At 41.2% G+C, this 27,640-nt stretch overlaps 1 protein-coding gene, 1 long non-coding RNA gene and 1 pseudogene across 2 annotated transcripts; 2 read left to right on the forward strand and 1 right to left on the reverse strand.

Moving 5' to 3' along the window:
- Positions 1–2,472: 2,472 nt before the first annotated feature.
- Positions 2,473–3,858, forward strand: LOC130140721 (uncharacterized). Its single transcript, XR_008818703.1, has 2 exons — positions 2,473–2,691; positions 3,297–3,858. It is a non-coding gene; the product is annotated as an uncharacterized LOC130140721 (long non-coding RNA).
- Positions 3,074–6,674, reverse strand: LOC130140720 (receptor-like protein kinase 5). The gene is made up of 2 exons (XM_056320900.1): positions 3,924–6,674; positions 3,074–3,800 (listed from the first exon to the last, which is right to left on the reverse strand). The coding sequence occupies exons 1-2, from the start codon at positions 6,559–6,561 to the stop codon at positions 3,370–3,372; spliced, it is 3,069 nt and encodes a 1,022-aa protein (XP_056176875.1). The 5' UTR covers positions 6,562–6,674; the 3' UTR covers positions 3,074–3,369.
- Positions 6,675–15,268: 8,594 nt separating this feature from the next.
- LOC130140757 (uncharacterized mitochondrial protein AtMg00810-like) lies at positions 15,269–16,465 on the forward strand (annotated as a pseudogene).
- The last annotated feature ends 11,175 nt before the right edge of the window (positions 16,466–27,640 follow it).

The raw sequence follows: 27,640 nt of genomic DNA on the forward strand, positions 1-27,640 counted from the left end.
TGTTTGAGTGAAAGAATTTTCTGCGAATTAGTTTTTTGGACTTTAATGCGTTTGGTTTGCTGAAAATGATCAGTTACTGGAAAACCATTTGTGGTAGACAAAATGCATTCTTAAACTTAGGAAAATGAATTCCCTAACTTGAAATGGGGAAAACATTTTTCTGTAAAAGGATTTCCCGGAAAACAATTTTCTTTGTCACGAAATTTTCCTCGAAACCAAACACATCCTAAAATATTATTATAGAGAGGCAAACTGAATGCCCGCAGCTTGAAATACTTCACTAGTCTCAACAACACATGAGAATAACGGATGCACACAGCAAACTGGATTCACATTCATCAGGTGTAGTGTTGCTAAAACCTACCATGTTCACCTTCATGCTTGGTAATAAAACTAGCAGTGATCCGTCTCAGTTGTCAGGCATTGTCAAATTTCTTTTCCATCTTCAGCAATCAAAGTCACCAGTACTAAGATTTTGAGCACTTAATCTTCAGTGTTAACAAACAGAGCCTACTTCATGTCTGCCGTTATCATGACTTTGCGCAGCCTGTTCTATCCCCTTATTGCAAATCACAGTGAAAATGATCCAGTGTTCTTACTGTGGTCTTCTGGAATCAACTTATCAAACTTTATTTTGTCTCATTTTCTGGATTGTTCTGTTATACTGCTGGATTAATTTATTAAATTTTCGAGATTTAAAATGCTTTTCTTGAAAGAAGCTGTATTGAACTTACTGAGTATGGCAAATGTATGGTGGGTGATCAGACATCTTTGTCCTCGTAGGTTGTCGACACAGACTGGGGCAATTTCTAGTCGTCACACCTTCCACTGACAGTTTATGATCAAACCCTGGATGACGAGAGTTTGAATCCGGGAGAGAAGGTCGCTTCACTTCTTTTTTCTATCTCATGTGCCTCATGAGTATGAGTAACATCATTTTGTTGTTATTGGTAGACTTACGAGAAGCTGATTTCGGGCATGTACCTCAGAGAAATAGTCTGGATAGCTTTGTTGAAACTGGCCGAGGAGTCAGCATTTTTTGGTGATATCGTTCCAATGAAGCTGAAAATTCCTTTCATACTAAGGTACAGTTATAAATTTAATCCTCGCTGCTTCTACATATGAACACGAGATGGTACGGTTTCCATAAACTTCTGTCCCGAATTTGCAGGACTCCTGACATGTCTGTCATGCATGGCGTCTTCTGATCTTACAGTCGCAGGGAAACAATTATGGGATATCTTGGAGTTATCAGCCCATCTGCAGCTTAATATTATACCCGTGGTGTCTCTAATGGTATGGCTTTTTCACTTCCGTTCTGTCTAGTACTAATGAAAAAGTAATCTCTTATTGATTCAGTCGTGAAGTAAATTCTACTTTTACAGCGCGGATTGATTGTGACGACTGGATATTCAGGAAGTTAAAATACAAATCTAATAGCCCATGTTTCTGGAACAATGAAAGACACTTCTTTTTTCTCTTTTCCACAATTATCCACAGCTGAATCCACATGCGTATTTTACGCTTCACTTTCCTAAATTCAGTTCCCCACTTTAGGAATTGCTGAGTCCCACTATATATAATGATGATTTGTCCATCCTCAGAAACCCGACATCTCCTTGAGAATGAGCAAAGTTGTAGTTGATCTATGCGACATAGTCACCACACGAGGTGCTCGTCTTGCTGCTGCCGGGATATTCTACATGATGAAGAAACCGGGAAGAGATACCGAGGAAGAAGAGATGGATCGTTTTCCAAATTTTGTATGCTTTCCCACCCTTTTCTCAGGATATCATTTGGGTCTCTTTGAGGTCTCGTTGTATCATACTTCGAGGTGGGAGGCCAGTAAGAGTCTTTTTTTTTTGGTCGAAGGGGGCCAGTAATAGTCTAGCGAGCAAAAAATCGAGTAACTTTTAGCCTAGATAGCTCAAGTGTCCGAGGAAGAAGAGATGCAAATTTTATTAAGTCGTGAATAAATGAAGGATCAGGCTCACATTAGGACTCTTTAGAAGAAAGCTCCTGTAAAACCATTTATTACTCCTGGTAAAGCGGGAACCATTTTAGCTGGAACCTATGTAGCACCGACACGCGACACGATATACCGACACGTCATTCCTCAAAAAGTAGAAAATTCCGACACGTTGGGACACGCTGCATATTAAATATATATTTTTATATATACATGATAAATTATTATTTTTACGATTATTTCAATCAAATTAATTTAATTCAAATCTATAAATAAATAAATAAAATAATTTAATTTAATTTGATAAATTATTCATGACATATTTAATTATGCCATATGATATAGTAAAGTTCCTTTGGTCATGTATATTTTGCTCTTGACCAATTTTCGTTTTTTTCCCCACGAAAGATTACAAATATAAGCCTAAACGCAGTCGTCTCATTACCCAACATCTCCTTTCACTCTCTCTCTCTCTTAGAGTCGGACGAAACCGTACCCCTCCCCCGATCCCGACCGAGCTCCCTCTCCTCTTCCATGGCCGCTCCTCTCCCTCACTTCGCGACCTGCCCTTCCTCCTCTCTCTCTCCTCATAGGCTCTTTTCCCCCTACCGCCGCCGCCGTCGCCGCCTCCTCCAATGTCGCCGGGAGCTTCGCTTCCTCTCTCGGGACTGCTCTCCTCGTCGGCGCTCCACCGTCTGCGTCGCTTCCGTCAGGGAGTCCAGGTTCGTCTCGCCCGATTCTCTTCGGTCGCTTTTCTTTCTTCTCTCTCCGTATTGCTTTTTCCGGACTCGCGCGTCGCCGGTGTGTCTGGCGCGTTGACCGCGTGTCACAAGTTGGACAAAGGTTGCTGTATACAGTGTGGCGCATGCGTGAGATGAAGTTGTACTATTCTTAAAACTCGATCGTATCAAGAAAACGGGTCTCATTTCTTCGTTCCGTTTGTGTCAGCATCATATAATAGCGATTCTAAAAGCTGTCTTGAGTTAAGGAATTGCCAACTTTACTGAGATGCGAATGTGGCAGAAGATCAGACATTCAACGGTGATATTCATCGTACAGCAACACCTTTCGTTGCTGACATGACTATCTTCTTTGAAGTCTAAGTAGCATAAGTGCTCTTCGATCTTTTATTGCCTCGATATATTGAGGTTTGCTCAACACCCTCTGCACAAAGTGCCCATCCTTATTCTCTATCTATCTAGCACAAATTGACATATCCATCTCTCTTCTATTCTGTATATTCTATAGTATACATTCGGAAACTAGTCTTAGGTATGGAGCACTAATACACAGTCAGACAAATCGTTTGACGCTTGTCTTTCCGTAGGATAAGATGAGGAAGTTTCACAGAAGTTGGGAGTCCACAGCCCTTCACTCTTCGACTGTTTTAGTGCTAACAGTCAATAAGTGTTGCACTCAAGAACATGAAAATCGCTGTGCGGCATTTCCTTGTATTCAGAATTTCCAAGGAGTGGGACAACGTCAAACTTGTGATGGGATTTCTTCTCGACATTGTAAAGCGGATCGCTACATTTGAGCAGCACTTGCAGTACCTCCTTCATTGTAGGCCTCGTGGAAGGCAGAGTAGCAGTGCAAAAGATCCCGAGCTTAAAGACATTGCTTATTTCATCTACGTACGAGTCATCCTTGATCTCCTCATCTATCGCATCAGATATTGGCTTGCCATCTTGGATGTGACGCCATGCCCAATCAGCGAGGCACATGTCTTCGTCACCGTCGTTAGCCTCCCTCCCGGTGGTCAGTTCCAAGAGAACAACCCCGAAGCTATAAACGTCGATCTTCTCATTAACTCTTGTCGTATGAGCATACTCTGTTGTTCAACAAAAAAAAATGGCAAGACAAATCTAAATATTCCTGCTGGTAGGATATGTAGGATATGAGGAAGGCGAACTGGCATAGCTGAAATGAACTAATGTTAAGTGAATAAACAAACCTGGTGCCAAATAGCCGAAAGAACCAGCAACACCTGTCATCGTAGCAGCTTCTCCATGCTTGGCCAACATCCTTGCAAGGCCAAAGTCAGCGATTTTTGCGTTGAACTCTGAGTCCAAGAGAATGTTGCTCGATTTCACGTCTCGGTGGATGATGGGCGGTGAACAATCATTATGCATATAGCAAAGTCCTTTAGCTGCTCCTAGCGCAATCTGCAACCTTTTGGGCCAATCCAAGATCATATTGTTGGCGACACCCGAGACAGGCGACAATCTTTTCTTCTTGTGAAGCCAATGGTCCAAGCTGCAATTTTCCATGTACTCGTACACTAGGAGTTTTGAGTTCTCGCAAGAAATACAGCACAATAATTTGATAATGTGCAGATGCCTAATGTTCCCAAGTATCTCCACTTCTGCTACGAATTGCTTCTCCAGCTTCTCATCTAATTTTCGGTTATTCGAAATCCTTTTCACAGCGACGGCGTCACCAGAAGGATTCACGATAATGCGATATACTTTTCCTGATCCACCACTTCCAATCACATTCGGCTCCTTCAATCCCCACAGAATATTCGATTCCGTAAAATTCAACCTTTGGAATGAAGTCAGTTTCGGAGATGAATCGAACCTGTCCCTATTCTTTCTGAAAGCTCTGATCATGAATAGCACCGCCAACAAAACGAACATTGCCGCTGCGATGGCCAAGATCACGATCAAGGTGAGATTGGTCTTGCTCAATCTACCGGATTGGGAATTGCAGACATTGAGCCTCATGAACGATTTGGATGCACAGAGGCTGGGGTTGTTCAGGAAACTGGCGCCATATGCGGTGTTCTCTAACTGGTCTGGGATTTGTCCGCTGAGGCGATTGGAGGATAAATTCAGAAAGTTCAGCTTCAGCTGGCCGATTTCAGGAGGAATCAAGCCGGACAGTTGGTTTTCTGACAGGTCCAACTGCGTGAGTCTTAGAAAACCAATTTCGCTAGGAATCGGGCCCGAGATCTTATTGTGACTAAGATTCAGTGCGGTCAAGGAGTTCCACGAAATGATATCTTTGGGAAGATTTCCAGAGAGCTCGTTCTGACCTAGCCAAAGCGTCGTCAGAGAAGGCAGCTCAGTCAATTCAGTTGGAACCGTGCCACGGAGGAGGTTATTACTGGCATCAAACACCTGCAAGTTCCTCCACGAAGACACTGCACTCGGAATCTCGCCAAAGAATCTGTTGTTGTTCATCTCGATCCGAGTGAGGTTTGGGGACAGCTCCTTGGGAAGTTCGCCAGTTAATTCATTACGACTCAAGATCAAAGCCATTAAGTACGGCGACATCCAGAGTCCACCAGGCACAGTGCCAGTGAATCCATTGTTGTTCAACATAACGACCAACAAAGTACTGCAATTTCCAAGTGACTCCGGCAACTCCCCGCTGAGATTGTTGTCCATAACCGCCAACCCAGTCATTTTGCCGCCATGGCACAGTTGTTCCGGCAATGTGCCGGTCAAGTTGTTGTAGGCCACTTCGAACCTTCTGAGTGCAGAAAACTTGCCGAAGTCCGGGGGGATCGTGCCTGATAAATTGTTGTTGGACAGCCTGACATCAGACAAAGCAGGAAGACGCCCAATACCTTCCGGGATTCTACCGGACAATTGATTGAACTCTAAATTCAAGTTGGACAGATTCTTGAGCTTCCCGAAATCTTCAGGTATGTTCCCCGTCAAATTATTAACGGACAGATCGATCTCGCTCAGGTTCATGGCGCTCACTGCCAGAGGGATTGACCCGGACACATTGGTCATGTACACGTACAACTCCCTTAAGTTCCTTAGAGCGAAAATGCTGCCTGGGATCTCTCCGGTCAACAGATTTTTTCCCAAATCCAAATGCTCGAGAGCCTCCATATCACTGACCGTCTCTGGGATTCCACCAAACAGGTTCGTCTGCGGCATCGAGAAGAATCGCAGCTTCTTCAGGGCTGTGAAGTTCTGCGGTAGCTGCGACGGCATGAATTTGGCGTTGTACCCGAGATGCAGTTCTTCGAGATCGGAGAGGCCAAAAATCTCTTCAGGGTAAGTGCCGTTGTACTCGGACTGGTAAAGGTGAAGGATCCTCAGCTTCCGTAGCCTCGCGATCGACGCTGGGATGTCGAATGAGAAGCTGGTGGCGGCAAGGATCAGGACCTGAAGATCAGCCATCCGGTCGATGTCGGATGGAATAGGACCATCGAAGTAATTCTGGGACAGGTCGAGGTACACGAGCTTGGAACAGTTGTAGAGAACTGTGGGAAACTCTCCAGGAATATTGTTGTTGGAGACATTGAGCTTGGTCAGATTCTTGAGGTCACAGATGATTGGGGGGATCGAATAATTTATGTTCAGGAATACAAGATTGAGCTCGGTGATCGAGCCATCTTGGCATGTGATCTCGTGCCATGTACAGTGAGAGGATGAATTCGAGGCGACCCAGTGGGCGAGGGAAGATGGGTCTTGCCACGATTGCCTCAGCTTCAACAGGACTTGCTGTTCTTGATCTTGGATTTGAGACTCTGCAACATGGGAGAGAAAGCAGAGGAAGACGAGACAGGGGATGTAGAAGAAGAGGAAGAAGAAGTGAATACGAGGAGGTGATGAGGTTAGTCTCGGCATAATTGGGGGTGTTTCAGAGTCTTTTTCTGGTTAGAGAGACTCTCCGGTGTTGGAGCTAGAGATCTATCAGCTCAACATGAAGCGAAACGTGATAGTTTGCTTTTGTTTATTGCTCGGCAGAACCCCAAGGTATTTAACCTCGTTAAAGTGCTAGAATTTGGTGCGTCCTAAGATGACGACGTTTGTGGATGAATTTGTTCCTTTTTGTTCTTTTCCATTTCGCTCCACTAGTGTCCCATCTCAGTCAACACGTGAAAGAGTGAAGAGTCAATAAGCCAATGATTTTCCCCTAATCTTAACATTGCTCTGGAGTACACTTCAGAGAGCACCCAGACGCTTTCGATTCCTGTGGTTTATTAGAACCAGTAAAAGCTGGCAAAAACTAGATTTGCCAGATCAGTTTAACGCTAGCCTGAAAACGACAAGTTGTTCCTCTGCAGAAGGAAAAAAATGTTGTTGATTTTACATGTTCCCCATCAGCATAAGCAGAGCAAGCAGGGGAGAAGGAAATGCATGTTATGAACTAGGGCAAAGGTGGAAATTTGACAGACTTTTTTTTTGGTCGGAGAAATTTGACAGACTTTAGTAGCTGGCCAATCTTGGCTATGCAATTTCAACTCTCCTCGAACCTTTGATTGGGTTAGCATTATGATTACACGAATCGAGTATCCGTGCGTTCACGCTCTTGGATCGTGACTTATCTCAGCTCATTCCTTTTCATTTCAAGAAGGAAAATAAAGAGGTTTGAAGCAAACTGTTTGCAAGAATGCGATTTCATTTTTATTTCGGACAAATTTTTTGCCCAGAAATGGGTTTGGAACATAAATGAGAAGTAGATTTTTTTTTTTACTTTTCTATCAAAAATAACAACTCTCTTTATTGCTCGCCCTCATCGCCTGCTGCTGCCCCCCATTGCGACGCCCGTCGCCACCCGCCTTTCGCCTAAACAGAAATTTAAGAATAACTTATCAAACGAATTTATATTTTCGGAACAAAAATTTTGCGTCGTTATCAAACACTATTTTTTGCTCAGAAACTCGTTTAGGGAATATAAATAAATCTAGCCAGAAATAGGGTTAGGGAAGAAAATGATTATCATTCGCGCCTCTGGAGTCAGAGGCAAATTGAAAAGTATAATGGATGAATTTCCATAGTTTCGTCAGACATTCTAATTTCTTAGAACATTTAAGAGAGATTGTGAAAATCCTACACCGAATTCCGCTGAAAGCCCAAATTTCCATATGATCGTTATGTCGTGGTTATGAGTTGACTTTATACAATATTTCCACTATAAATATCGGTCTCCCGTCTTGCCGTAATTGTGATCCATGTGCTTGTCACGTCAACCACCATAGAGATAGGTGTAAATACCTCCACGTGAGCTGGTGAACACGTGATTACACGCACATCACCTTCGAGGAAATTCACGAAAGCAGCTAGAAGCCCTCCAACTTTGAACGTTGACCGGAGACTTTTTGCTTTTTTTAAAGTGAGGTCGTTATCGGCTTTTGCCTTACCCCTTTCTCTGGTGGGGAAGCAAAGACTTGGAAAGTTGCGGCAAAAGCAAGCAAGTTTGTGGAAGACCTTGACTTTTTTGGCCCCTCGCTTCACGCTATGATCTAGATTGGCGGCTAACCACCGTGATTTGTAGTTTGTGCTCTTTCCGGACAATCAACTCATCAGGACGAAATTCTACTTTGGAATTTAAGATAAGCGAGTCGACAATGGAATATATCAAGCTGCACGATATGACATCATCATCAATTATTTGGGTTATAGTATGGCCGAAAATTGACAACTGTCCATTTAACTCGTTGAAGAAAGTTACGTGTAACACGCGAGATCTCATTCATCGGTGGGGTTTCGGTTAGGTATTTGGCACTTTTACTATTTGTTCTTGGCGGAGGAAATTAGAAAATTAAGACAACAACATGTAAGCCGGTCTAACCAAATATAGTTAATCTACTTGCGGTCCCATTATATGATGTAGCAAGATTTTTGATCTCACGTACACTCAACTCAACAAGCAGTAATGACTTAATAATGTCTAACAAAAGACTCTTTTCAGCCAATTTTTAACCGTCTTCTTACATCACCATGACTAACTAAATGATGAGATTCCGAGTTAACACGATAATCTAAATTATCGGAATTTTCACGCTTAAAAAACTTGGGCCGAACATATATCCAATCCGAAACACACGTGCTTCTAGAGAGTGTAGAAAGAGATGATCCCTGGCCCTACAAATGGACACTTTCTAAAAAATAAGGTGGATGATGTGAAACTCGGCCTACTAAAAAGAAACTACTAAGAGAAAAAAAGAGTCGATCATCAAAGCAGAGAGCCGTTTTAATCGAGTTAAACCTAACATCCACGACAGGAGTTACTATGTTTTGGTTATGTTTTTCTCCCTCCCGCCCTTTTCCTTGGGTGCGTCATGATCAGTGGCTTTGCTAAGGATGACATTAGCTAAGGATGACAGTGAGATACTTACAAATATCTAGAAACAGCTTGCTTCTGATTAGGTTTTGCATTGAAATTAATTGACATTGAAGATTCTTAAAAATTGCTTCCTTATGATTATGTCTTGCTGTGAAATTTATATTGAGATGCTGATGTTTTCGGAGGCTTGAACTTCCAATTCCTTCACAGGCTAATACCATTGAAAATCTCAAATCGGTACTTTCATGACACATTGACCCCATACTAATTTTCGTCCCACAAAAATCCTTAAGTAGAACCTCCATGACACATTTATTCAAACTAATTTTCGCCTCATGAAAAATTCCAAATCGGTACCGTTGACCCAAATCTACCTTTTGTTAAAATACATACATGTCAACATACGTGGATTTTCCACGTTGGTTCTGTCATTTTCCACGTCGGATCTGTCTTATATTCGTTTGCCACATGGGATCCATCTTACAATCATCTGTGATGTGTATTGACATGTATTTACTATAACGGGATATTGAATAGAATATTCACCGATGGTAGATTTGGGTCAGGGTACTAGTTTAGATTTTTTTTTTGTGTGACGAAAAATTAGTTTAAGGTAAATGTGCCACGGGTTCCAATTTAGGAGTTTTTGTGAAAGGGAATTTAGTTTAAAGTAAATGTCTGGTAAGGTATCAGCTTGGAATTTTTAATGGTATTAACCCTTCCTTCACCAACTCAAGTTAGCTCACTTGCGGAATTAATGCTGAGCAAGACTTTCTAATAAAATCCTATATACAAGGACCTTCTCAGAGCCAAAAGGAACGTTTAGCAAAAAAGAAAAGATAAGATAAAATACACCAAAAATCATAAAATTTATTAAATGAGATGTAGTTGGGCTGCAGAAATTGTTGCATAATGCAATGAAGCTCCAAAATTTCTGAAATTTATGTAGTCAAGAGTGTCCATTAAGTCCGTTTGTTCTGAGCGATAGCAACAACCATTTTGTACTCAATTCTGATTTGACTATTATTTTCACTCAAGGAGAAAAAACAAGTCTTTGTTTCTTAGTCTTCATGAAAAAGTAAGTCTTTGTTGCAACCCACCAACGTTTGTGCTTGTAGTTGTTGCAACCAGCTAAAGTTTCTTGCGTTCCCTGAATTGGCAAGACAACAACCTGAATGATTCCGATTGATCCTGTTGGCCAACCTTTGAATCTTCGCCATGCCCTCCTATTCTCCAATGTCACAGCTTTCAATTTGTTTCCTGATGTTCGCCTTCTGGATGATGAGCAAATTGGTCTTTGGTGGAGCTGAGTGCAAGCGCAAATTTTCCATAGCGTGATCCGGCAATGACGGGTCGAGCATTCTAGATGGGTAAGGAAGATAAAACTTGGTTCCATTGAGCCCCACACGATTGAACTGAACCAATCCTCATTGCTAGGAATCTTGCCAGCGCATATTACACAAGTTACCATCATCCATACGCTTAGACATGCTTAGTTAAACATGTAAATGTGTTACCCGTGTCAACATGACACGCTTCAATGCATTTCGAGACGGTAATATTTGACAGATAATGAGCATCTAGTGTAAACTAAAGCAGAAAAACCCAGCAAAGATCAAAGGGCGGTTCTACTCACTTACATGTATCAATTAATGCGCTCGTCTTCCAAGCATGCGTAATGGAGCCTCAATAATCACGCTCTTGTATTAGTCAAGATAGTTGGAATTCTACTGTCCAATCGCAGTAAAGTCACAGAGAACACGAGCGTTGAACTACCCATTTCAAACACGGCAGCAACAAATTCATTGCTAAACCTGGGTGATCATACTATTGTTCGTCTAAGATTACCATTAATCTGACATGATTCCCATAAATAATCCATCTCTGGCTAAAGTTACCAGTGGTATCTGAACTAATTCCAGATTCTAGACTGGATACTGTGTCTCAACTAACAGCAGTTACGTGTCCAACTGTCGGTATTCAGCAATTTACTTTAGTTCAGTCGCTAGTGGAGGTTGAAACGGTAAGTAATTCCACTAAGAGAGTGCTTTCTGCACATTAGAATATAAACTCCTATGAGAGTTTGCACTAAAGAACGAGTCTGAAAAAATTGATTTGAGTATTGAAGATTGCATATAACACGGTCAAATAGAGTCAAAACAAATCATTAACCAGAAAAGATAAGATTCCACTAACTCGTTGATGAGAGAGAGAGAGAGAGAGAGAGAGAGAGAGAGAGGATATCATCATAGACTATGGAGAAGATTATCACAGATCTCAACAACAGACAGAAACAAAGCCTATGGCGTGCTTCAGGCACCTGTGGACACACGAGACAGAGGGACTTTTGTTTACTACTCCTAATGCTTCTGTGGCAAACTTATTTTAACAAACCTGTTACGGATATCAATCCTAGAGATATCAATCCTCCCTGATTGAGAGATATATGTTAGAGATATCAATCCTCCCTGATTGATTCTATTTGATATTATTTTGATAATGTAATATTTTGTTGCTTTAGATAGTTATCTAGAATAGCCTATAAATAGGCTCATGTATCATCAGTATTAGACACACAAAAATATATAGAAATTCTCTTTTCTACTTTATTCTTCACATGGTATCAAAGCCTATATTTTTTTTTTGAGGAAGCGGCCACGGTGTTTTTAAACCAGTAGCCACAACCGCGCGGGATATCCATTCTCCGCCGGACGGACGCCGAACTGTCGTCTTAATTGCTGCTCAGAAAGTCTCTTTGCTTATTTCAAAAATCAAACACTATCGTTAGACTCGCTGCCCCAAAATTAGTCAGACTCTTCAATTTCGTCACCAACAGACTCGGAAAACCTCCACACGCGCCGCCACGCGCCACCACGTCACAGGGCCTCCGATGCCGTCGACTGTAAGTTCCTTTTCCGATGTCAATAGTTGGATATAATCCAAAACAAACATCATAGATAGGTTCTCCATCCTCCGACGAGTCTAGAACAGCAACGAACGTCGCCGGAAAGCTCTCCACGCGCCCTCACGCGCCTCCGAGATCCTCTGCGCGTGAGATCCACGCGCCGCGCAAAATCCGCGGTTCGAACTAGTGACGTTATCCTATGACGTCAGCGACACGTCACTGCCAAGTCATCTGCCACGTCATAACAGCGCTGACCGACCCTTGACCGGAGTTGACCTGACGTTGACCTGCGTTGACTGGACGTTGACCAGAACGATTTATCTATTTTCAGATCGGTTCGATCTCTTTTGGACTGGTTCTTGGCATTTTCAGACCGGTTCCTGAGGTATTTCGACGTCCTGAATCCATTTTTGGCCTTATTTTGTCAATATTAGCCTTGGAAATATCGGTTTTCGCAGAATTCATTATATTGGTTATATTCTAGTTCATTACATATCATTGAAAAATTAGAAGTCTCAGTACCCATTCAGACCATCTTGAATGGATCAAACTATATCTTATGGACTCAAGAAATGTCAAGTTTTTAAAAAGGACGTAAGCTTTGGCGTTACGTCACTGGAGATATTCATGAGCCTGTTCAGGCTACTGGTGAGGCTGATGACAAATTTGCTGAACGATTGGAGGAGTGGGATAGCATGAATCATCAGATACTCACGTGGATTTGAAACACTTCAATTCCATCTATCAAACTTTAGTTTGGTCAACTAGATACAGCAAAGGAAGCTTGGGATCTTCTTGCCAGTCGTTATTCCACATCAGATATTGCTCATCAATATCAACTATTAGGGAATTTACATCGCATGCATCAGGAGACAGGTCAGTCTATTAATGAATTTTTATCTTCGATGCATGCTATATGGGATCAGCTAGCCTTATCTGAGCCTAAATGGGAGTCAACTAGTAATGCCCGCATGTTTATGGAATATCATGATCGAATGCGTGTAATGCAATTTTTGATGGCACTTAGTGATGAGTTTGAACCTGTGCGAGCTTCACTTTTGCATCGAGATCCTTGACCTCGTCTTGAGGCAGTTGTCTCAGAACTGTTGACCGAAGAGACTCGACTAGCTACTTTAAAAGCACAACGTGCTACTCTATCAGTCTCCACTCCTACAGATGTAGTATTTGCCACTTCTGGTTCTTCCTCATGGCGAAAGCCTTACTGTACGCACTGCCGTCGACTTGGTCATCGTGCATCCAATTGTTATCAGCTACAACCTAAGCAACCTATGGGAACAAATAGCCGATCTCGGTTCAGAGGTCCGCATGTGCGCTCATCCACTACTGCTGCTACCATTGAGGATTCTTTCAACCATTCATCAGTTACTCTATCATTAGATGATCTTCGATCCACAGTCCATTCCATTATTCAAGAATTTGGTACTTCTAGCTCCTTTGTACCTAACTCCTCTGCTCTGTCGGTTAATCCAGGTACTTCTGATTTGTGGTTCTTTGATTCTGCCTGCTGTAATCACATGACCTCCAACTCCCATTTATTCAAGTCAAAATCATAAACTTCACAAGCACCTATTATTCATACCACTGATAACTCTAAGATGCTAGTGAGTCATACAGGGAACATTTTGACGTCCACATTATCCTTGCCCGATACATTTATGGTTCCCAAACTCTCATTAAACTTGATATCTGTGGGACAGCTATGTGAACTTGGTTTTGAAATTAATTTTTCTTCAAATGGTTGTCTTGTGCAGGATCCATGGACGGGACAGACAATTGAGACAGGACGTAAAGTGGGTCGCTTGTTTAAACTTGTTTCGTTAAAGCTTCTCAATTCCTTCATTCGTTGTGCTGCCACAGTATCATCTGAAACTTGGCATTCTTGTTTGGGTCATCCTTCTTATTCTAGATTAAGTCCCTTGATTTTAAGTGGTCATTTAGGTTCCGTTGACAATAAAAATTTTGATTGCTTGCCTTGTAAATTGGGAAAACATCATGCTTTACCATTTAATATTAGTGACTCTGTCTCTTATGCTCCATTTGATCTCATTCATTCAGATATTTGGGGACCATCTCTTACTCCCACTATGGGTGGATCTCGTTACTTTGTGATTTTTGTGGATGATTATTCTCGTTTTACATGGCTATATCTTATGAAGAATCGATTTGAACTTACTCATATCTATGGTAACTTTGCTGCCATGATCAAAACACAATTTTCTCGAGATATCAAAGTTTTTCGTACTGATAATGCCATGGAATATAGGGATAGAGAGTTCCTTAGAATTCTTTCTCAGAATGGTACTGTCATTCACCGTTCTTGTCCAGGAACTTCTAAACAAAATGGTTGAGCAGAGCGTAAACACAGACATATCTTAGATATCATACGAACTCTTTTAATCTCAGCATCTTGTCCAGAACAGTTTTGGGGAGAGGCCTGTCATACTGCTGTATATACTATCAATCGTATTCCGTCACCTATTATAGGTAACATTTCTCCTTACGAGCGTTTGCATGATAGAGTTCCCAATTACAGTCTACTTCGAGTTTTTGGAAGTGCATGTTTTGTCCATCTTCTCCCTAATGAACGCACGAAGTTAGAATCTCGTGCTCGTCTATGTTGCTTCCTTGGATATGGCATTGAGCATAAAGGGTATAGATGTTGGGATCCTATCTCTAATCGTCTTCGTGTGTCTCGTCATGTTACATTTTGGGAACATAAGATGTTTTTGTCTCTCCGTCCTTTTGAATCCTCCCCTACTGTTCCAATTGTCCATTTCTTCACCAATCCTTCTGTCCATCATTTTCCAAAAGATGACACAATCGATTCTTCCTCTTTGGAATTGCCCTCTCCTAATCTTGATGTAGGTCTTTCTGGAAATCCTACTTCGGCAGATCCTGACATGTCTGTGCCATCCGCGGATTCTTCTTCTCCTATTCGTCGTTCCACCCGTGTAAGTCAACCTTCTATTTGACTTCGTGATTTTCATTGTTATTCTACAATTGCTTCTTTTCACGAGCCTCGCACATATAGAGAAGCTCGTACTAATCCTCTTTGGCAGCAAGCAATGGTGGATGAGTTGCAAGCATTAGAAAAATCTCGTACTTGAGATTTGATTGATTTGCCTCCTGAAAAGTCAGCTATAAGTTGTAAATGGGTGTACAAGATCAAAACCAAGGCAGATGGTACAGTTGAACGCTACAAAGCTAGACTAGGAGCAAAAGGTTTCACTCAGGAATATGGCATTGACTATGATGAGACGTTTGCTCTAGTTGCACGTCTTACTTCTGTTCGCAGCCTCCTTGCTGTTGCTGCTATTAAGCGTTGGCCTCTGTTTTAGATGGATGTCAAAAATTCATTTCTCAATGGTGATCTCACTGAAGAAGTCTATATGGAGCCTCCTCCTGGATATCCTCACACTCCTAATAAAGTGTGTCGCCTACGCCGTGTATTATATGGACTGAAGCAGGCTCCTCGTGCATGGTATTCTAAGTTTAGTTCCACCATGGAACGTCTTGGTTTTACGTCCAGTCCCTATGACAATGCACTCTTTGTTCAACAAACATCTCATGGGTATATTCTGCTATTATTATATGTGGATGACATGGTTATTACTGGCGATGATCATAATGGTATTACGAAACTTCAGCAGTATTTGAGTCAACAATTTGAAATGAAGGATCTCGGATGGCTCAGTTATTTTCTAGGTCTGGAGATTACGTCAGATTCCTCTGGCTATAATCTTTCTCAAGCAAAATATGCCACTGATCTTCTTTCTCGAGCTGGACTTACCGATGACAAAACTGCTACAACCCCCATTGAGACTAATGTCAAATTTGATGACAAAGATGGCACTCCTCTTCCAAATCCTACGCTTTATCGACAGATGGTTGGTAGTCTTGTATACCTCATTGTTATCCGTCCTGACATCGCTTATGCTGTTCATATCGTAAGTCAATATATGACCGCGCCGCGAACAACTTACTTTGCTGCTGTTCTTCGCTATGTCAAGGGTACCTTATTTCACGGTCTTCACTTTTCTACTAACTCAAGCTTAGAGTTGATAGCTTATTCTGATGCTGACTGGGCTGACGATCCTCTTAATCGTCAATCTACTACAGGCTACTGCTTCTTCTTAGGAAAGTCTCTTATTTCCTGGTGAAGCAAGAAACAGACTACCATCACCCGATCAAGTACTGAAGCAGAATATCGTGCTCTTGCTGATACAACATCAGAATTACTATGGTTGCGGTGGTTATTGGAAGACATGGGAATCCATCAAAATGGTGGAACGATCATTTATTGTGATAACCGAAGTGCTATCCAAATAGCACATAATGATGTTTTCCATGAGCGTACCAAGCATATTGAAATAGATTGTCATTTCATACGCTCTCATGTGCATCGTGGTATTATTCATCATGTTCCCATTACATCGGTTGATCAAACGGCAGATGTTTTCACTAAAGCAAATCCACCCAAATGTTTTCAAGATCTCTTTTCCAAACTCCTGTTGACCTCTTCTATGTTACCTTGAGTTTGAGGGGGGATGTTAGAGATATTAATCCTAGAGCTATCAATCCTCCCCGATTGAGAGATATATGTTAGAGATATCAATCCTCCCTGATTGATTCTATTTGATGTTATTTTGATATTGTAATATTTTGTTGCTTTAGATAGTTATCTAGAATAGCCTATAAATAGGCTCATGTATCATCAGTAATTAGACACACAGAAATATACAAAAATTCTCTTTTCTACTTTATTCTTCACAAAACCAAAGGGTTATATCAAAAGACATATCAAATACTTGACCTACACGAATTAAAGCATTTGCTTTGGAAGTCCACAAATGCTGAATACTTTGATTCAAGTGACTCTAATTGGAGCTTTGTCGCGAGTGACAAAGAACTAGATATAGAAGAAGCTGTTAGAAGGAAAAGCACACGTGCAGTATGATGAAACCACGAGTGTCGCGATCAATTTTGGATAATAGTATGGGCGAAAATTGAGAACTGTCCATTTGACTCGTTGAAGAAAGTTATGTGTAACACGTGAAATCTCATTCATCGGTGGGGTTTCAATGAGGTATTTGGCACTTTTACTAGTTGTTTTTGGCGGAGGAAACTAGAAAATTAAGACAACAACATGTAAGCCGGTCTAACCAAATATAGTTAATCTATTTGCGGTCCCATTATATGATATAGCAAGAACTTTGATCACACGTACACTCAACAAGTAGTAATGACTTAATAATGTCTAACAAAAGACTCTTTTCAGTCAATTTTTAACCATCTTCTTACATCACCATGACCGACTAAATGATGAGATTCCGAGTTAACCTGATAATCTAAATTATCGGAATTTTCACGCTTCAAAAACTTGAGGCAAACACATATATCCAATCCAAAACATGCGTGCTTCTAAAGAGTGTAGAAACAGATGATCCCTAGCCCTACAAATGGACTCTTTTTAAAAAATAAGGTGGATGATATGAAACTCTACCTACTAAAAAGAAACTACTAAGAGAAAAAAGAGTCGATCATCAAAGCAGAAAGCCGTTTTAATCGAGTTAAACCTAACATCCACGACAGGAGTTACTATGTTTTGGTTATGTTTTTCTCCCTCCCGCCCTTTCCCTCGGGTGCGTCATGATCAGTGGTTTTGCTAAGGAAGACATTAGCTAAGGATGACAGTGAGATACTTACAAATATCTAGAAACTGCTTTCATCTGATTAGGTTTTGCATTGAAATTAATTGACATTAAAGATTCTTAAAAATTGCTTCCTTATGATTATGTCTTGCTGTGAAATTTATATTGAGATGCTGATGTTTTCCGAGGCGTGAACTTCCAATTCCTTCACGGGCTAATACCATTGAAAATCTCAAACCAGTATGTAAGTAACAGACACTGAAAAACAAATACAGAACACAGGGATTTACGTAGTTCGACCACAAGGTGATCTACGTCCACGGACGAGGCAAGACAAGATTCCACTATAATCAAAGAGAGTACGGTTTTCAGAAGTCGAAACAACGACAAAAACTCACGGCTCACAAAACTCTCTGTAAACAAAATTCTCTCCGTATTCCAATGAGAAAATCTAGCCTCGGTATAAATAGGGCTCCCCAAAAAATTTCCTCGGAGGCTACACCCCCGAACCCCCCGAGACATTTGTTCGCTTGTTCTAGCTCGGGCGGACCGCCATAGAGATTTGTTCGCTTGCTCCGAGTTGGGCCTATCGGCCCAACCCTCCGCGTCACGAACCAAATCTCAATTTTTTCTCCACTTTCGGGTCGCGCAAAAAATATGTCGGGTCGAGTGATGAACCGGACCGAGTACATAAAATTCAAGACATATTTAACACAGTACTTCCATGACACGTTGACCCCAAACTAATTTTCGTCTCATAAAAATCCTTAAATAGAACCTCCATGACACATTTATTCAAACTAATTTTCGCCTCATGAAAAATTCCAAATCGGTACCCTTGACCCAAATCTACCTTCTGTTAAAATACATACATGTCAACATACGTGGATTTTCCACGTCGGTTCTGTCATTTTCCAAGTCGGATCTGTCTTATATTCGTCCGCCATGTGGGATCCATCTTACAATCATCTGTGATGTGTATTGACATGTATTTATTGTAACGGGATATTGAATAGAATATTCACCGATAGTAGATTTGGGCCACGGTACCAGTTTAGATTTTTTTTTGTTGTGACGAAAAATTAGTTTAAGGTAAATGTATCACAGATTCCAAATTTAGGAGTTTTTGTGAAACGGAATTTAGTTTAAAGTAAATGTGTCGTAAGGTATCAGCTTGGAATTTTTAATGGTATTAACCCTTCCTTCACCAACTCAAGTTAGCTCACTTTCGGAATTAATGCTGAGCAAGACTTTCTAATAAAATCCTATATACAAGGACCTTCTCAGAGCCAAAAGGAACGTTTAGCAAAAAAGATAAGAAATGATAAAATACACCAAAAATCATAAAATTTATTAAATGAGATGTAGTTGGGCTGCAGAAATTGTTGCATAATGCAATGAAGCTCCAAAATTTCTGAAATTTATGTAGTCAAGAGTGTCCATTAAGTCCGTTTGTTCTGAGCGATCGCAACAACCATTTTGTACTCAATTCTGATTTGACTATTATTTTCACTCAAGGAGAAAAAACAAGTCTTTGTTTCTTAGTCTTCATGAAAAACTAAGTCTTTGTTGCAACCCACCAACGTTTGTGCTTGTAGTTGTTGCAACCCACTAAAGTTTCTTGCGTTCCCTGAATTGGCAAGACAACAACCTGAATGATTCCGATTGATCCTGTTGGCCAACCTTTGAATCTTCGCCATGCCCTCCTATTCTCCAATGTCACAGCTTTCAATTTGTTTCCTGATGTTCGCCCTCTGGATGATGAGCAAATTGGTCTTTGGTGGAGCCGAGTGCAAGCGCAAATTTTCCATAGCGTGATCCGGCAATGACGGGTCGAGCATTCTAGATGGGTAAGGAAGATAAAACTTGGTTCCATTGAGCCCCACACGATTGAACTGAACCAATCCTCATTGCTAGGAATCTTGCCAGCGCATATTACACAAGTTACCATCATCCATACGCTTAGACATGCTTAGTTAAACATGTAAATGTGTTACCCGTGTCAACATGACACGCTTCAATGCATTTCGAGACGGTAATATTTGACAGATAATGAGCATCTAGTGTAAACTAAAGCAGAAAAACCCAGCAAAGATCAAAGGGCGGTTCTACTCACTTACATGCAGTATCAATTAATGCGCTCGTCTTCCAAGCATGCGTAATGGAGCCTCAATAATCACGCTCTTGTATTAGTCAAGATAGTTGGAATTCTACTGTCCAATCGCAGTAAAGTCACAGAGAACACGAGCGTTGAACTACCCATTTCAAACACGGCAGCAACAAATTCATTGCTAAACCTGGGTGATCATACTATTGTTCGTCTAAGATTACCATTAATCTGACATGATTCCCATAAATAATCCATCTCTGGCTAAAGTTACCAGTGGTATCTGAACTAATTCCAGATTCTAGACTGGATACTGTGTACTAACAGCAGTTACGTGTCCAACTATCGGTATTCAGCAATTTACTTTAGTTCAGTCGCTAGTGGAGGTTGAAACGATAAGTAATTCCACTAAGAGAGTGCTTTCTGCACATTAGAATATAAACTCCTATGAGAGTTTGCACTAAAGAACGAGTCTGAAAAAATTGATTTGAGTATTGAAGATTGCATATAGCACGGTCAAATAGAGTCAAAACAAATCATTAACCAGAAAAGATAAGATTCCACTAACTCATTGATGTGAGAGAGAGAGGGAGAGAGAGGATATCATCATAGACTATGGAGAAGATTATCACAGATCTCAACAACAGACAGAAACAAAGCCTATGGCGTGCTTCAAGCACCTGTGGACACACGAGACAGGGACTTTTGTTTACTACTCCTAATGCTTCTGTGGCAAACTTATTTTAACAAACCAAAGAGTTATATCAAAAGACATATCAAATACTTGACCTGCATGAATTAAAGCATTTGCTTTGGAAGTCCACAGATGCTGAATACTTTGATTCAAGTGACTCTAATTGGAGCCTTGTCATGAGTGACGAAGAACTAGATATAGAAGAAGCTGTTAGAAGGAAAAGCACACGTGCAGTATGATGAAACCACGAGTGTCACAATCAATTTTGGACAAATCCCGCAATACGCAGAGCAGCTCGAAGAATTGGATAAGATGAGCAAGACATGAAAGGTTGACTTGATGAGGATTGCTCCGAAATATTGGTTCAAGGCTTACTTTAAAATTACATGCAAGTCAAATATTGTGGACAGTAACTTGTCATGAGCATATAATGGATCGATAATGGAAGCTCGACACATGTCTATCCTATCTATGCTTGAGGTTATTGGGGAGAAGATATTGACAAGAGTGGGTGAAAAAAGGAGATGGATGTCAAAGATGGAAAAGCGACATTGCGCCAAGGATATTAAGGAAGTTAGAAGGCAATAAAAAGGGAAAGTACCTTTTGTCATGTGCTTTGGAATGGAGAAGATGGATTTGAAATGCGCCATAGCAACGATTAACTAGTAGTTGACATAAGAAACAACTCATGCAAGGCGTGGGATTTAAGTGGGATTCCATTAGGGGTGAGCATGGTCCGGGTTGGGCCGGTCCACCCCCTAACCCTAGGACCAACCTGCACAGTGTTGGTCCTCAATTTTTGGGACCGAGGACCGACCCTATTAAGCCTGGGACCAAGGACCGGACCGACCCAATGGGTTCGGTCCGGTTCCAGGGTCAACCCGGGACCAACCGGTAATTTTTTTGTTTTGTTTTTTGTACTCCTTGAAAAGGAAAACCTACTACTTCAAATTACATATCATCGACAATGTGGCGCTGTGCAACCAAACTATAAATACCATTACATATTTAACAACAATCAATGACCCCAACAATCAACTCAAAAATAACCAGTTTCAACCCATAAACTCCAGACTCACCCTTTGAGTCAAGACTCACCCGCTCGAGCGACGAGCGGCGAGCGCTTCAACCCATAAACTCCAGACTCACCCTTTGAGTCAAGACTCACTCGCTCGAGCGACGAGCGGCGAGCGCTTCAACCCATAAACTCCAGACTCACCCTTTGAGTCAAGACTCACCTGCTCGAGCGACGAGCGGCGAGCGAGGCGAGCGCGGCGAGTGGCGCGAGTGTCGAGAGGACAGAGGCGAGCGTCGAACGGGGTGAGTGTGAAGTTTTTTTCTTCGATTTTGGCAAAATGGAGAGTCTGAACTCTGAAGACTAAAGAGACTTTACAAGGAAGACTAAAAGAGAAGATCATAAGATGTTGTCAGTACCACTACCAGAGGAGGACTGAGGGTTTTAGACGCGTGAGAGGCGTGAAAAAAGACTAAAGAGAGTCTCTGAGACTGTACAGGAAAGACTAAAGAGAGAAGTTGTCGAGGATAACGCCGTGGGTAACAATGTAACACCGTTTTGGACACGTGAGAGGCTGAGAGCTGTTTCCCACCTTTTCTTTTTTGGTCAGTTTTTCACAGCATTTCACAATTTCAATTGGGTTCTCTACATAAAAAAATTATAAATAATATATTAAATATATAATATATTTCAGATATATTATATATAATATATATAGTTCGGGTTGGTCCGGGTTGGACCGACCCTAAACTATCCGGACCGAGGACCAACTCGCACAGTGCTGGTCCAGGGATCCCAGGACCAAGGACCGACCCAGTCCCCCTGGGAACCGGACCAGGACCGGCAGGGTTGGGCCGGTCCAGGGTCGATCCAGGGTCAACCCTGGACCGATGCTCACCCCTAGATTCCATGCCCTAATTTGATCTGTGTCATTTTATTCAAAGGGAAGGAGATAGAAACTTTGTCGCCCATTGGTACAAGATGGATATCTATTTAAAGACACGCAGTCACTACTTGGAAGCAATGAATGGTGATTGTGACACCTTGGATTTAACTCACTTGTGGTATTGTCGACTTTGACCTATTCTATACCAAGCCTCACGATTTTATCATTTGGCATATAGCTAGGCACTTTCTCAGGAGGTCACCCATCTTGGTAGTGTTCCCATCTGAGTACGCTTAACTTTGGAGTTCCAAAGCAAGGTATTGTCTACGTTGGCCCGTCCCATACAAAGCCTCGTAGTTTTGTCCTTTGGCATACGGATAGACACTTTCTCAAGAGTTACCCATCTTGGTAGTGCTCCCACCTGAGTATGCTTAACTTTGAAGTTCCGAAACTAAGCACTGCCGTTTCGTCAAACGGCGCCTCCGTGAGTTAATTTCAGTTTCATATATATATATATATCCCAGGCACACTCTCTCCTTATTCGATGTGCAATTCGGTTCAATCTTGCCCCATTTTTTCATTTTAGAAGCCTGCCAGAATCGCTCCATGTCCGAGCCCTTAGGCCTCAGCGACCACTCCCCGCTCTCGTCGGATCGGGTAATTATAAGCCTACCAACTTCCACTTTGTCCTTGAACCACACACTTATCGGAGGGGATCCTGCTCTGATACCATATTGTGACGCCATGGATTTAACTCACTTAGCGTATTGTCCGCTTTGGCCCGTCCCATACCGAGCCTCATGGTTTTGTTCTTTGATGTATAGGTGGGCACTTTCCCAAAAGGTTACCCATCCTGGTAGTGCTCCCACCTTAGCACACTTAACTTTGAAGTTCCAAAACTAAGCATTGCCGTTACATCAAAAAGCGCCTTCGTGAGTTAATTCCGCTTTTCACATATATATCACAAGCGCGCTCTCTTCCTGTTCGGCGTACAATTCGGTTCATTCTTACCCCCTTCATCATCCTAGAAACTTGTCAGGAGCTGCTCTTTATCCGAGCCCTTTGGCACCGACGACCACTCTCCACCCTCGTTGGACCGGGTTGTTACAAATAACCTTTCCCCTTCTAGCGATAGAAACCTTTGGTGGCACCAACGCCTCGGATTATGCCTGGTAGGTCTAAAGAGAAAATGATAAGAGAGGAAGGAGAATCTAAAAAATGGATTCAAAGTGTCAAGACAGGGCACAAAAATCACATGCCATTTGTGCTTCAAGCAAGGCCACAACTCAAGAAATTGTCTATTGAAACAAAAGAAAAAGGTAAGGTTTATTCATTTTGTGTCTCTAGTCTTTGTTTGTGTCCATATCTTATTACTTTATTTGTAATGAACAGGATAAAGAGATAGTTGAACAGAGAGAGCCAACCAACTTGTCATGAAGATAAATCGTAACAACGCCACAACTAAAAAGGTACTCTTGACCTCACTTTTAAGTAAGTGACTATGTACTTAAATAATAAGTGCCATTTTAACTGGAATATTGTTTTGTTCTCAATAGCTTGGACTGGAAGGTAGCCGAGCCATTTCTCTCCAAGAAATACCAACCATGTTGTGGTTAATGCTAAGAAGGTAGAGAGGGCATCTCACAAATTTATCACCACAATGGGATTAGAGGTACAGGTTTATGGTAGTAAACTAGTTGTTATGTTATTTTGAATTAGTCCATTCTTATTTGGGAAATTTCCAAATATGAGCATGAAGTGCCATCATTTTCTTAAATAAGGGCCTGAAGTGGACTTTGTGTCAAATAAGGACCTGAAGTGGCATGTCAGTCTCAAATAAGGGTCTAAAGTGGCCATGAGAGTTTCAAATAAGGGCCTAACTTTGCTAGTCACTTGACGGCGAAATATTCCGGACGGTGACCGGCAAGGTCAAGGGTATTTTCGTCCAAAAATAATTTTAATTTTAAATAATTTTAATTTTTTCTTTTTTTCTTTCCTTTCTTTTTTTTTTTCCTTTTCGTTTTTTTTCCTTTCTTTTCTTTTTTTCCTTTCTTTTCTTTCTTTGTCTTGCTATATAAAATTATAATAGAAGTGTGTAGAATGTTGGCAAAGTCAGTTAATGCACCGACTTTGCAGCCTATAAATAGGAGCACTTGCTCCTTGGGCGTGAGTGTAGAGTGTTGTAGAGAGTGTGGTGTTGTCTAGTGAGTGGTGTAAGTAGAGAGAGCGTGGGTGTGCAGAGAGGAAAGAAAAGAGTGAGGCAAACACTCTTGTGTGAGCATTGTGAGAGAGCATCTTGTGAAGTTCCCAAACAAAATATTGAGTGGGTGTTGAGTGATCTTCCTATAATAAAAATGAGTGTTTATTTTAAGTGAGTTTCCATTTGATACTCATCAGTCACTAGGTTCTCGAGGACCGCCCTCGAAGACCAAACTTTCATTCCAAAATTCAAAAAGGCCCTCGACGCTGAGTGTCGTTTCAAATACCAGAGATGTTATACATAGTTTTGCAGGGGAAGCATCAAACACTTGAGGCTGATATCAGCTTCTTTCGTCGATTATCATCAGTGCACCAGAATGAGTCTAAACAGTCCAGAATGCCATGTCACCTCTCAGAATCAAGCACAAATTGGGTTTCAGTCGACAAATGCACAAAACTGCCTTAACAATTAATCTTCTCACGCCATGAAAGGACTAGGAATCATTTGAACCAAAAAGAAATAAATTCAAACTGACTAAATACGGCAATGCTTGTCTTCCCTTTCAGCACCATGACCGCCCGAAATTCAAACGGAGCCATAGACTACAAAGACAGTGAACCATAGTCCAAGATCGTCCCACTTTGACTTTCCTCTATGAATGATTGAGAAAGCAAGGTCTCTCTCTCATTTATAAGCTCTTTGTTAATCAAACACCTATAGTCAATTAAATTTCAGCAGGTCAATGAAGAACACGGTTTCCAACAAGTCAATCAAGAACAAACTGCAATTGACGTTCTACAAAATAGTCATCCTGAACAAAAACATTTAGAAGCAAAGATATGAGCGAAAGTCACCAATGCTATCTTGTTGAACTTCAAAGGTGTAACTCTAATATCAAATGTTGAGTTGTGGAAGCGTGACTCAAATATCAAATTATTGAGGAAGACATGCAAGGCTCGCTTCAAGAAAACACTCTTATTAGTGGAGGCGCTCTCTTACAATGTTGGTTGGAAAAACTCTTACGCAAACACTTGTGTGCCAAGCACACTCTCGCACTCTCACTTATGGGAGTGTAAGAATTAGACTGTAAGTTTGAGCTTGAGTTTTGCTTATTCTTTAACTCTAGAATAGCGTTTGTATTTATAGAGTTTATCTACTAGCTGTTACAATAATTACATAAGATAAAAAGGGAAAATTCGAAATAAGGGCCTAAAGTGTCATCATTTTTTCAAATAAGGGCTCGAAGTAAACTTTGTATCAAATAAGGACTTGAAATGCCCTCATTTTCTCAAATAAGGACCTGAAGTGGCATGTCAGTCTCAAATAAGGGTCTAAAGTGGCCATGAGAGTTTCAAATAAGGGCCTAACTTTGCTAGTCACTGGACGGCGAAATATTCCGGACGGTGACCGGCAAGGTCAAGGGTATTTTCGTCCAAAAATAATTTTAATTTTAAATAATTTTAATTTTTTCTTTTTTTCTTTCCTTTCTTTTTTTTTTCCTTTTCGTTTTTTTTCCTCTCTTTTCTTTTTTTCCTTTTTTGATCTTCTCTTTGTCCTGGCCACCGGCGAAGCCCGATAATGGCTGGGCAAGGGTCGCCCTCGCCTGATCTGGCGAGGGCCACCCTCGTCGACCACCCATCGCCCAAGCGAGGCCGGCCCTAGCTTGTGGCTTTCGAGGGCAGCCTCGCCGGTAGCTGGCGAGGCGACCCTCGCCTGTTGCTAGTGAGGGTGGCCCTTGCCTAGATCTGGCGAGGGGGCGAGGTCACCCTCGTCGACCATGGGCTAGCCGGCCTTCACCAGATTCGGCCGGCCACTGGTGAAGAACAAAGAGAAACCAGAAAAGAAAAAAGAAGAAAGAAAAAAGGAAGAAAAACAAAAGAAAGTAAAGGAATTCAAAAAAAGTTAAAAGGCGTAAATACCCCTACCATTTAGAAAGTTAGGCCTTTCTTTGAAACAAAAATAGCCACTTCAAACCCTTATTTGATACAAAACCTATTTCGGGTCCTTATTTGAGAAAATGAGGGCATTTCAAGTCCTTATTTGATACAAAGTTTACTTCAAGCCCTTATTTGAAAAAAATGATGACACTTTAGGCCCTTATTTCGAATTTTTCCCTTTTTATCTTATGTAATTATTGTAACAGCTAGTAGATAAACTCTATAAATACAAACGCTATTCTAGAGTTAAAGAATAAGCAAAACTCAAGCTCAAACTTACAGTCTAATTCTTACACTCCCATAAGTGAGAGTGCGAGAGTGTGCTTGGCACACAAGTGTTTGCGTAAGAGTTTTTCCAACCAACATTGTAAGAGAGCGCCTCCACTAATAAGAGTGTTTTCTTGAAGCGAGCCTTGCATGTCTTCCTCAATAATTTGATATTTGAGTCACGCTTCCACAACTCAACATTTGATATTAGAGTTACACCTTTGAAGTTCAACAAGATAGCATTGGTGACTTTCGCTCATATCTTTGCTTCTAAATGTTTTTGTTCAGGATGACTATTTTGTAGAACGTCAATTGCAGTTTGTTCTTGATTGACTTGTTGGAAACCGTGTTCTTCATTGACCTGCTGAAATTTAATTGACTATAGGTGTTTGATTAACAAAGAGCTTATAAATGATAGAGAGACCTTGCTTTCTCAATCATTCATAGAGGAAAGTCAAAATGGGACGATCTTGGACTATGGTTCACTGTCTTTGTAGTCTATGGCTCCGTTTGAATTTCGGGCGGTCATGGTGCTGAAAGGGAAGACAAGCATTGCCGTATTTAGTCAGTTTGAATTTATTTCTTTTTGGTTCAAATGATTCCTAGTCCTTTCATGGCGTGAGAAGATTAATTGTTAAGGCAGTTTTGTGCATTTGTCGACTGAAACCCAATTTGTGCTTGATTCTGAGAGGTGACATGGCATTCTGGACTGTTTAGACTCATTCTGGTGCACTGATGATAATCGACGAAAGAAGCTGATATCAGCCTCAAGTGTTTGATGCTTCCCCTGCAAAACTATGTATAACATCTCTGGTATTTGAAACGACACTCAGCGTCGAGGGCCTTTTTGAATTTTGGAATGAAAGTTTGGTCTTCGAGGGCGGTCCTCGAGAACCTAGTGACTGATGAGTATCAAATGGAAACTCACTTAAAATAAACACTCATTTTTATTA

The sequence above is a fragment of the Syzygium oleosum genome, unplaced genomic scaffold, assembly GCF_021117445.2.
Source record: "Syzygium oleosum isolate NSW1041296 unplaced genomic scaffold, Sole_v2.1 Sole_v2.21, whole genome shotgun sequence".
Classification (NCBI taxonomy): domain Eukaryota; kingdom Viridiplantae; phylum Streptophyta; class Magnoliopsida; order Myrtales; family Myrtaceae; genus Syzygium; species Syzygium oleosum.